This window comes from Ovis aries, chromosome 1 (genome assembly GCF_016772045.2).
Source record: "Ovis aries strain OAR_USU_Benz2616 breed Rambouillet chromosome 1, ARS-UI_Ramb_v3.0, whole genome shotgun sequence".
Classification (NCBI taxonomy): Eukaryota; Metazoa; Chordata; class Mammalia; order Artiodactyla; family Bovidae; genus Ovis; species Ovis aries.
The window spans coordinates 111,987,516-111,998,296 of NC_056054.1; the positions used below are offsets into that span (position 1 = coordinate 111,987,516).

The 10,781-nt window shown below is 47.8% G+C and overlaps 1 protein-coding gene across 2 annotated transcripts; it reads right to left on the reverse strand.

Annotated features, from left to right (window-relative positions):
• Positions 1 to 688: 688 nt before the first annotated feature.
• Positions 689 to 10,168, reverse strand: LOC101103530 (SLAM family member 9-like). Of its 2 annotated transcripts, none has more exons than XM_042256622.1 (6): positions 10,040 to 10,168; positions 5,818 to 6,159; positions 3,394 to 3,666; positions 2,770 to 3,114; positions 2,402 to 2,668; positions 689 to 1,120 (listed from the first exon to the last, which is right to left on the reverse strand). In XM_042256622.1, the coding sequence occupies exons 1-6, from the start codon at positions 10,086 to 10,088 to the stop codon at positions 1,047 to 1,049; spliced, it is 1,350 nt and encodes a 449-aa protein (XP_042112556.1). In that variant the 5' UTR covers positions 10,089 to 10,168; the 3' UTR covers positions 689 to 1,046. The 2 variants fall into 2 exon arrangements, with proteins under 2 accessions (XP_042112556.1, XP_042112553.1); XM_042256619.1 differs by having other exon boundaries at positions 2,763 to 3,114.
• Positions 10,169 to 10,781: the final 613 nt, after the last annotated feature.

Genomic DNA, 10,781 nt, shown 5'->3' on the forward strand with positions numbered 1-10,781 from the left:
GCTGCCTATTTATATTTCAGGATATACTTTACTAGAATCTTTGTAATGGATGGAGTGTCAATCCTCATTGTAAGTGAAGTAGAAACTAAAGTAATCGAGAGTGAAAAAGAGATGTTCAAGGTCATTCTCTCACCTAAATTATACTCTTGGCTCCATTGTTTGCACATGGTTCTAACTCTAGAGCAATCTATTTAGCACGTCAAAGCAGCTTGCTGTCAAAACCTCCAGTTTCTTTCTTTTGCTAGCTATTGAACACTCAAGGAAATTTTAGGCTAAAGATCCCATTTTCTTCTTCCTTTTATCAAAAGCAGAAAGGAAAAAAAATGCACAATCATATAGGACTCCAATTTTTATGAAACTTCCTAATAGTCCTCAAATCTTAAAAAGAATGTTCTCAACTCTGATCCATCTAGTCATTCATGTGTTAAAAAATATATATTGAGATATCTACCATAAACCAAGAACCCTCAATGGCTGAATGTCTTGTGGGGGAGATAGACAAAAAACAAGTAAACTAACAAATTAATGTATGCTTACAAATTATGATAATTTAACAAAACCATCTGGGTACAATGACCCAGGAAGATTCGCTTAAATAAGGTGGTGAAAGAATGCTCCAAGGAGACAAAATTTAAGTTGAATCTGGGCCCTCTCAGCCCATTTACATAAATTTTAACAAAAAATAATATCTATGCACAATATTTAACAATTTTATTATCATTATATATTATATTTCAAACCATTTAATTTTTCTTAAATTGAATAAGCCTCTTTTCTTCTGAACACGTTAAAACACAATTAAAACATAAGCAGATGGTTTTAAACAGAAAATACGTAGCCGTTTTTTCATTGTTTTGAACTCAGTTTGCAAACAAAATCAGTTTCATGCTTTAATCAGTACAGGTGTTTCTCTCTCACACCTGGAGATTTGGGTATCAGGCCACATTCCTCTTTCCTTCTCTGTGTAGACTTCCTTATCTGTGTTTCACAGAGTGAGCTTCTTTTCACATTCCTACTCTTGGCTTTTCCGCATGTCAAGTTCCAATCTATTTAATCTGCAAAGCTCCCAGGATCAAAAAGAGAAGGAACTCTTTCCTCAGGCAGCAGGGTAGGAAGGAACCTGAATTAACAATGATCACAGGTTAGGATTACAGTTTAAACATCTATTCCAAGCTGGGTATTGGAGGTGCAGAGAAAGGTAAACATGGGCTTTGTCATGATTCAATTGAGGAGACAGACACGTGCACAAAGCCCATCTTACAGCATGCTTGGGGTTCTTCTAAAGTCATTTACTAGAGTTAGCTGGAGGTGGTGACGATTGTGAGTTCCCCAAGGGGTGGGAATTTATCCAGACCTCTTCTTCGCCATATCTTCAATGACTAGAACAACATAGGCCTTAAAAATGCTCTGTAAATGTGTGTTGCTTATGAACAAAGAGGTGCTAAAATATTTATACTTTAGATACTGGGCAGACACAGAAGTGTTTTAAGCAGAAAAGAAACACAAGCACTTCTTTCACTTAGAAGTCCTAGCAGCACCATCAGGAGGGTGATTGGGAGGGGAGAGAAGTTAGGAGACCAGGTGAAGAATATGTGAAGCAAGGAAGGTGTGAGCATGGGCAGGTAGCATGCGGAAGATAAGTGTTCTAAATAACACCTGACTCTCTGCCTTTGGCAACAGGAAGAAAGGAAGAGGTGTGGGGAGAGGCTGGGCAAAGGACAGCAGCATTCCTGAAAAGGACGGTGGCTGGAGAGAAAAAGTCCAGGAGAGAGCTGCCCAGGTGGCTGAGGAAAGCAGGTTAGGGATAACAATTGAGGAGTAACCCATGAGCTTAGCCATCAGGACGCCAATGGGACAAACCAGCCATGAGGGGTTGAAGAGTGGATGGTTGGTGCGGAAGCAGAGGCAGGAAGCAGACAACCGCTTCAGAAATCAGTGGAGAAGATGAGAGGAACAGGTGTGTTGGGACTGAGGTGGTTTCCTGCCGTGGCCTGTGAAAGCCAGGAGAAGCTACCCTTGCCTACCAGAGGAACACAGTCCCATTGCCCTCTCAGAGCAGCTACAGGCAAGGAAAAGGGCAGAAGCTTCACAGGCAAGGAGGTCTGGGGCCCCTCCTCCAGGGGGCTCTGCAGGGCTGAATGGGGTGAGTGAACCAGCTTTCCTCAGGGAGCCCCAGGAATGAGCCATTACCCAGCTGAGCCTGCCACACGTCTAGGCACGGGGCCGACAGAAGGTGAGCAGAGCTCCCAAGTTCTCATCTCCAGCCAGCCCAGAGACACTCCCTGTTGTAAACTAATCCAGCCCTCCTTTTCTTCAATCATTCCCAGAACCCCAAGGAAGGCAGGCAGGCATGCTGAGAATCTGGACTGGGAGAGAAGGGTTCTCAGAAGGAAGCAGTTACCTGAGCAGAGGGGCTTGACGGAGACGGAGCTGGAGCTCTGGCTGACAGGGTTCTTGACTGTACAGTGATAGCTGTCGCTGACCCCAGATCTCCAGGAGATGCTGAGAGTGGTGCCCCCGTGTGACACAACCGCCCCCTGGCCTCGGGGATCCCAGCTGTACTGAACATCCTCTCCAGCCTGGTCCAGCAAACAGGCCAGGGTGATGAAGCAAGTCCCATCCTTCATGATCTGAGAGCTGGCTGTGATTTTGGGCTCCTGCAGTTTCTCTGTGCCAAGAAAGGAAGGTTCAAGCTATGAGAAGGCTTCTGCCTGACCAAGCAAAGGAGAGGGAAGGTCAAGTCCAAACGTAAGCCCTCTAACCCCTCACGATAGACATGCAGGATGAAATCCTTGGTGATGTTGACTGGGGGACTATGCAGAGTTATCCAGGCTCTATAGGGGCCAGAGTCCTGCAGCCTCAGGGAGCTGATCTGAAGAGAGTAGCTGTGGCAGGGGATGCTCAGCCGCTGGCTGTAAGGTCTCTGATTCCCAGCAACCAGGATTGGCTCCCCTGCTGGTCCTGGTTGCAAAATAGCAACAAGGCCTCGAGAGCTCCAGGTAACCTTTTCTACCTCCTGCCCCACTGGGATCTCCAGGGGCAGAGTGGCTGACTTCCCAAGGGTGCCAATCACTGTCTCCCCTACTGATTCCTCGCTGCCCAGGATTCCTGGCCCTGCAGATGGAGAGAGAAAAACCACAGCTTCTGCATCAGGGCCTCCCTGCCCACTCAGCGCAGCCACAGGTCTCAGCCATCCCCTCCTGCCCAGACCCCTCCAGGCTCCCCCTCGACTCCAGTGGGTCTCCCTCTCCCCGACCACTCGGACACACCCTGGCCCACCCACGCTCTCTCGAGTGTTTGCCTTTCTCCTCGGGGCCTGAAGGAGACAGGACTCCTTCTTCCACCTTCCATTTCAGAGCTGTCAAGCAGGGTACATGCTCGGATTCCAGGTACCTGAGCATGAAGGCAGCACCAAGATGGGAAGGGAGCTACTGTTACTGACTGGGTTCTTGACTGTGCAGGTAAAGTTCAGCGCACTGTCCCCAGGCTGCAAGGTGACACTCAGGATAGACCCTCCATGGGACAGAGTGGTCTGGGGTCCCAGGGGTGTCCAGCTGTAGGTCACAGTGCCTCCTCTGCTTTCTGCCACGCATGTCAGGATGATGAGGCAGTGTCCATTCCCACTAATTCTGGTGCTCATTGTGACATGGGGCTGGGTCAGCTGCTCTGTGTGTCAAGAAAAGAACCAGTTGAGGACTGGGAAACTGCTCTGGGCCTTCCCTTCATGGGGCAGAAGTAGGAAGTGCTGCCACCAAGCCCCTGCACCACACTGAATACACATAAGAAACAACAGAGATAGAATTCTGCCCACATCTATTCTAGAGCTTTGGACTTTATAAGACATGTCACTTAATATCTCCTCTGATTCCTGGAACAATAGTATGAAATAGTAGCTTCATTGATGGTTTGATCTCCTTACAGCCCAAAGGACCCTCAAGGGTCTTCAACACCACAATTCTTTGGTGCTCAGCTTTCTTTTATGGTCCAACTCTCACATCCATACATGACTATTATAAAAACCATAGCTTTGACTAGAGGCACTTTTATCGGCAAAGTAACGTCTCTGATTTTTAATATGCTGTCTATCTCCTGAGCCTAGAAATAAAAACCCTTTTTCCTACCTGGGTTTCCCTTGTGGCTCAGCTGGTAAAGAATCTGCCTGTAATGCAAGACCTGGGTTCAATCCCTGGGTTGGGAGGATCCCCTGGAGAAGGGAAAGGCTACCCACTCCAGTATTCTGGCCTGGAGAATTCCATGTACTGTATAGTCCATGGAGTCATAAAGAGTTGGACACCACTGAGTGACCTGCACTTTCCTACCTGCCAGCAAAGCTGTCATGGGACAACTATGACTTGGGAAATGCCCTATGAAGCATGAAAATCTGCCCTTTTATCATAACTGTTGCCCCAGAAACCGTCTCTGGAAGACCCCAACTCTGATCAGTTAGCACAGCCTTATATCCTGTTCAGAATCCACACTGAGCTTGTCCTACCAGAACAGCCATCAGCACAGTGAGAGGGCCTCTCCCACCACCTCTGGGTGAACAGCCCTACCCCAGGTCCCAACAGCCCTCCAGCCAGTGTTCCCTTGCTCTGTCTGAGGAATGGGCCACAGTCATTCCAAGCCAATTTATGACAGAAATGCTTTCACCCCAACCATGTGAACCTGACCAGGGCAATTCTGTCAACCCAAGTTTAAAAAAACAAACAAACAAACAAACAAACAAAAAACCTCTTCATCTATTAATAATAGGAATATTCCCTGTTCCATAACCCAGGAAATTGTATGAGAAGGTTCTCCACTTTCCCACAATCACTCATCTTCCTGTGTTCATCCTCATGATTCATTGATACCTTCCAGCCACAGCATCCTGGTGACCTTGCCTGGTGAACTTGCCATCCACGGCAACATTGTCCCTCAGGCAAAGACTGGAATCACAGCTAATCCAAGTCTTGCAAAGGCCTTCCTTGTGATCCTCCCAGAGCATGAGAAGTGGGTGGCATGTGAGGCATTTCCTTGAAGCCATCTCCCACGGGCCTCCCACTGGTCCCTCCTGTCATGAGACTGTTTTTGTCTTGAGGTCCCAGACTTCCTGCTCCATCCCCACAGAACAGAGCTGCTGACTATGAAATTTCTCTGCAGGCTAGAACTGGCTTCTCAGCAACTCCCATATGGTCATCTGGCCCCTTTAGCCTCAGTGTCACCCTTTCTGGGCTGAGGGATGAGGACCCCGGGATCTAAGCCCTTCGGCCCCGCTCCCTCTCTATATAAGTAATAAACAGGCTAAATCTAAGAGTGCCTGACTGTGTCTCCACTGGCCAACATTGCTGCTGTGTGTGCCTGGCACCCCCGGCCCCACTGTATTCTTTATAGTTTCCCCTGCTAAAACAATCACTGACATTTCCTTGAGGAATGTGATAGTAGTGTTCTCCTACATCTGTACAGAGCTTTACAAAGCTCTTTCTCGTGAATTTTATTCTCACAAAAGGTAATGTTCTATTTTAGCAAGGAGGAGGCTTAAGACTTCACAAGTCGGTTGTGGCAGAAGCTGGTTCTCAGGGCCCAAAATCCCATTCTCTGCCCAAATGTAGGGATTCTACTGCAATTGGTCTGGGACACATCCCAGCCATCAACATTTTTTAGGATATTCTCCCAGGCAACTCTACTTTCCATGTTTTTCTCAGTTAAACACATGTTAGTCTCATAATTAGAAAGAAAACTATAATTGTTTCTAAAAGGGAAGTGGAAAAGGCTATAAAAGTAACTGAAAGTCAAGCTCCACACACACCCACCTGTTGCCATACCCCAGACACTCACCGTAGACGTGCAGGCTGTACTCCCTGGTGTGGGTGAGGCGGGAGCTCCGAAGATTAACATGGGCTCGGTAGGACCCCGCATCTGCCCAACTCAGATGGCTGATCTGCAGGGAGCGGTCTGGGCCCACCACACTCAGACGACCCCAGTACCGTGAGTCTGCCTGGTGAAAGGTGTCTGGTCCTCCAGCTTCTACCAAGGTTACCGTGGCTATTGCCCCAGGGACCGAGCGACATACCCAGGAGATGCTCTCCACCTGCTGTCCATCCTGCAGCTGCAGGGGCAGAGTGACAGAGCCCCCCAGGGTCCCAGTTACCACCGTGGGGGCTCTGGAAGCCCCTGGTCCTGCAGACAGAGAACAGCCTGTTACATTGAAGGCTCACAGCAGGCCTGAGGGAGAGTCAGGGCCATGATTCAGTTCAGTTCAGTTCAGTCGCTCAGTGTGTCCACTCTTTGTGACCCCATGAATCGCAGCACGCCAGGCCTCCCTGTCCATCACCATCTCCCAGAGTTCACTCAGACTCACATCCATCGAGTCCGTGATGCCATCCAGCCATCTCATCCTCTGTCATCCCCTTCTCCTCCTGCCCCCAGTCCCTCCCAGCATCAGAGTCTTTTCCAATGAGTCAACTCTTCGCATGAGGTGGGAAAATAGAGACACACAGAATTTAGGTGCCTTGCTCAAGACAACATTGCTAGTAATAGACAGAACTAGAACTCAAGAGGGATTGATGCAGAAGCTGATGCTCCAATACTTTGGCCACCTGATGCAAAGAGCCAGCTCACTGGAAAAGACCCTGATGGTGGGAAAGATTGGGGGCAAATGGTGAAGGGGATGTAAGAGGATGAGAGAGTCCATCACTGACTCAGTGGACATGAGTTTGAGCAAATTCTGGGAGGTAGTAGAAGACAGGGAAACCTGGTGTGCTGCAGTCCTTGGGGTCGCAAAGAGTCGGACATGACAGTGACTGAAAACGACAACCTCCATGCCACAATGGTTTCTTCCGCATTTATATTAATTAATTAACATATAAGGAAATAATCAATGAAGGCTGTCCTAAAGGTTGCAGGTGCTAAGTGCCCTGGAGAGTAAGCAAAATCCTTGGGAGGGGCCCTGGTGTGGGGGAAAAGAGGTGGATAATCTCTAATGTTTCTGTATCTCTTGCCAATTCAGGGAAAAGGAACAGAAATCATCCAGCCCAGTTGCATTCACACAAGAATTGCCTTGCAGCATCCCCCATGATTGCTTATTTGGCCACTTCTGAGACAAAAGCCAGCTCCTCTCAGGCACAGCCAGAATCTGGGAACATATCTTTCTAGAGCAGGGGGGGCTAGTGTTGTGCTGGCCAGGCCACATTAAGCATGGTGAGAGGGACAAGCATTTGGATACCAGCCTATAATGCACTTGAAAGAAGAGTGTAACTCCAGGGCGCTAGTCAGTTCAAGCCCTTGCTCTACCAAGTGCTAGCTGTGTGATCTTGGGCAAGTTACTTAACCTTTCTGAGTCCAAGTGTTCTAACCTGTGAAACAGGGTTGCCATCTTCCAGGATTTTGTGTTAAATTAGACAATCACGTAAATACTTCACTATGGTATTATTCAAGATACTTAATGTCACTGAGGGTTTCCTTGGTGCCTCAGATGGTAAAGAATCTGCCTGCAATGCAGGAGACCTGAGTTCGATCTCTGGGTCGGGAAGATCCCCTGGAGAAGGGAATGGCAACCCACTCCAGTACTCTCGCCTGGAAAACCCCAAGGACAGAGGAGCCTGGTAGGCTGCAGTCCATGGGGTCGCTAAGAGTTGGACACGACTGAGCAACTTTACTCTCATTTTTCACTTTCATGCATTGGAGAAAGAAATGGCAACCCACTCCAGTGTTCTTGCCTGGAGAATCCCAGGGATGGCAGAGCCTGGTGGGCTGCTGTCTATGGGGTCGCACAGAGTCAGACACGACTGAAACGACTTAGCAGCAGCAGCAGAGTACATCATGTGAAATGCCAGGCTGCATGAAGCACATGCTGGAATCAAGATTGCTGGGAGAAATATCAATAACCCCAGATACGCAGATGACACCACCCTTATGGCAGAAAGCAGAGAAGAACTAAAGAGCCTCTTGTTGAAAGTGAAGAGGAGAGTGGAAAAACTGGCTAAAAACTCAACATTCAAAAAATTAAGATCACAGCATCCAGTACCATCACTTCATGGCAAATAGGTGGGGGAAAAATGGAAACAGTGACAGACTTTATTTTCTTGGGCTCCAAAAGCACTGCAGATGGTGACTGAAGCCATGGAATTAAAAGACGCTTGCTCCTTGGAAGAAAAGCTATGACAAACCTAGACAGCATAGACATTACTTTGCTGGCAGAAGTCCATCTAGTCAAAGCTATGGTTTTTTCAGTAGACGTGTATGGAAGTGAGAGTTGGACTATAAAGAAAGCTGAGTGCAAAAGAATTGATGCTTTTGAAGTGTGGTGTTGGAGAAGACTCTTGAGAGTCCTTTGGACTGCAAGGAGATCAAACCAGTCCATCCTAAAGGAGATCAGTCCTGAATATTCATTGGAAGCACTGATGCTGAAGCTGAAGCACCAATACTTAGGCCACCTGATGTGAAGAACTGACTCATTGGAAAAGACCCTGACGCTGAGAAAGATTGAAGGAGGGAGGAGAAGGGGACAACAAAGGATGAGATGGTTGGATGGCATCACGACTGGATGGACATGAGTTTGAGTAGGCTCCAGGAGTTGGTGATGGACAGGGAAGCCTAGCGTGCTGCCATCCATGGGGTCGCAAAGAGTCGGACACAACTGAGAGACTGAACTGAACTAAACTGTGCTTTTTGTTGGCTTGTTTGTTGGCTTACTTCATTCTGCTTCATACAAATAGCTGTGTTGTTTGTCCTTCCCCATAGCTCAGGAGTTCCCCAAGGAGAGAAGATAGAAGGGAATTAGTTAAGCAATAAAGTAGAGTAAGACTGATGGTTTAGCCGAGTGGCTAGGTGCAGTGGGATGTGTGCAGATCTTCCTTATCTGAATCCTGTTTCTGGATTTAAGTAGGGGAAAGAGACAGAAAGGGATCAGCTCAGGACATGAATCCTTGGTGCCAGACACTGGGCCAAGTGCATTACGCACACTATTTTATTTAACCTTCACAGCAATCTAGTAATGTCCATGTTCTTATTCCCACTTCACAGATGAAGACCATGACACTCAAAGATCTTAAAAAGCCTACTTGCCCAGAGTCACTGGCTATTGGAAGCAGCAGAGTCCACATGAAACCCAAGTTCGCCTGCCCCCAAAGCTGACGTTCTGTTGACTACCCTGTGCTGCCAACAGCAGGACTGTACCCCACCTCATTCCTCCCTGTGTACCACTCACCTCTACCCCATCACACACAGCGCAGCACCAGCACACCAGAGGCCTCAATAGATATTTCTGGAACTGAACCCAAGAAATATGAACATTTTTTTAAGGCAAGATCTGTCTCACCCATTTCTTCATGTGCCCAAAGGATGCCCCCATGGACAATGATCTCCAAGGGCATGACCTGAACACCACGGAAGAAGGGAAGCTGACTGATTCATTTACTCTGTGGGAGGACAGGAACGTGGCGGCAAGGGGAACCTGAGAGGAATCCGTTCTCTGAGTTTCAATTCTGTGAATTTGGTTGGAGACAGTATGGTTCTGAGTTTCCTTGTTGCTTCTGCATTCCCACAGCTGTGCTGACTTCCATTCTCACAGATCACCAGCTGTGTGCCAGAAGGTGTCACCTTATGTCTTAGTTCATCTTCTGTAAAGTGGGCTTAATACTCTCTGCCTTATCTATACCACAAGATTGTTGGAGGAATCAGACTATTTTAAATTTGAGTAAAAGTTCTTTATAAACTGCCAAGTTTTAAACACCTCTAGGGGATTCTATGGCAGGCTTAGGGCACACCCTAAAGGCTAGAGTGGGGGCCACCAGGAAGTCAGGTAACGTCCTGGTAAGGACGTCCAGGCTCCTTGTGACTCACTAGCAGTGTGAGAGTGACAAGACACAATCAGGGTTTGCATGATCTGAGATGACAGTACACACACCTCACACACACTACTTCCCTCCCTGCCTCAAACACATATACAAGCACTTACACACAGTCTGGCTCCCAGTGAAGCAACACCTCCAGTGAAAATGACCACCCAACATGTAAGGAGGTAGAGGTGCCTGGGAGGTAGTGGCAGGGACAGACTCACCAGGGAGAAGACCAAGGAGGAGCAAGGACCACAGGAGAGAAAAGGCCATTCTATACAGCAGACTGGCCCGCCTCAGGATGGCCAACGGACCGTATGTGTATAAATGTCAGCCCACAGACCTTCATTTCCGACGTTCAGAGCTCAGTTTAACCACATGTAGCTTTGAGTCACAGGATGTAAAAATAAAGGAACATGAAAGAAAGAAGCATGAGAAGCAGCAGAGTGAGCTATAAGCCAAAGCTGACAATGTCTCAGCCTCACTTTAAACCCTTCCAAGGTCCCCCACCACTTATAAGCTAGTCTAACTAAGGTCACAGTCTTGGAGGACAAAATCCTTCAGGCTCTGCTGGCTTCCCATCTTGAGCTTGGTCTCATGTTCTGTCACCAAGTCTCCCATCCAGGACTCTACTCCCCACACACGATTTCTTACTGCTGGGAATGGTTGCTGCAACCTGGTTTACCCTAGTCCCTGCCACCTAGTTCACCTTTCTCCACCACCCTCCCATTCTCCCATTAAAGTTGTGACCGCCTGGGGAAAGACTTCCTTGAAATTCCAGGCCAGAACAGGTGCCCTCTTCTGGGCCTCTCAGTTTCCTCCTATTCACCTCTATGGTTATATCCACCTTGCTTACTATAAAAGTCTACTTACTCTCATACTCTTTCCCCAGTATACTCTCAGCTCCTTGATGGTAGGGTCTACCTTTTTCATCTTTTAGTTCCTAGTGACTAACTCAGTATCAGC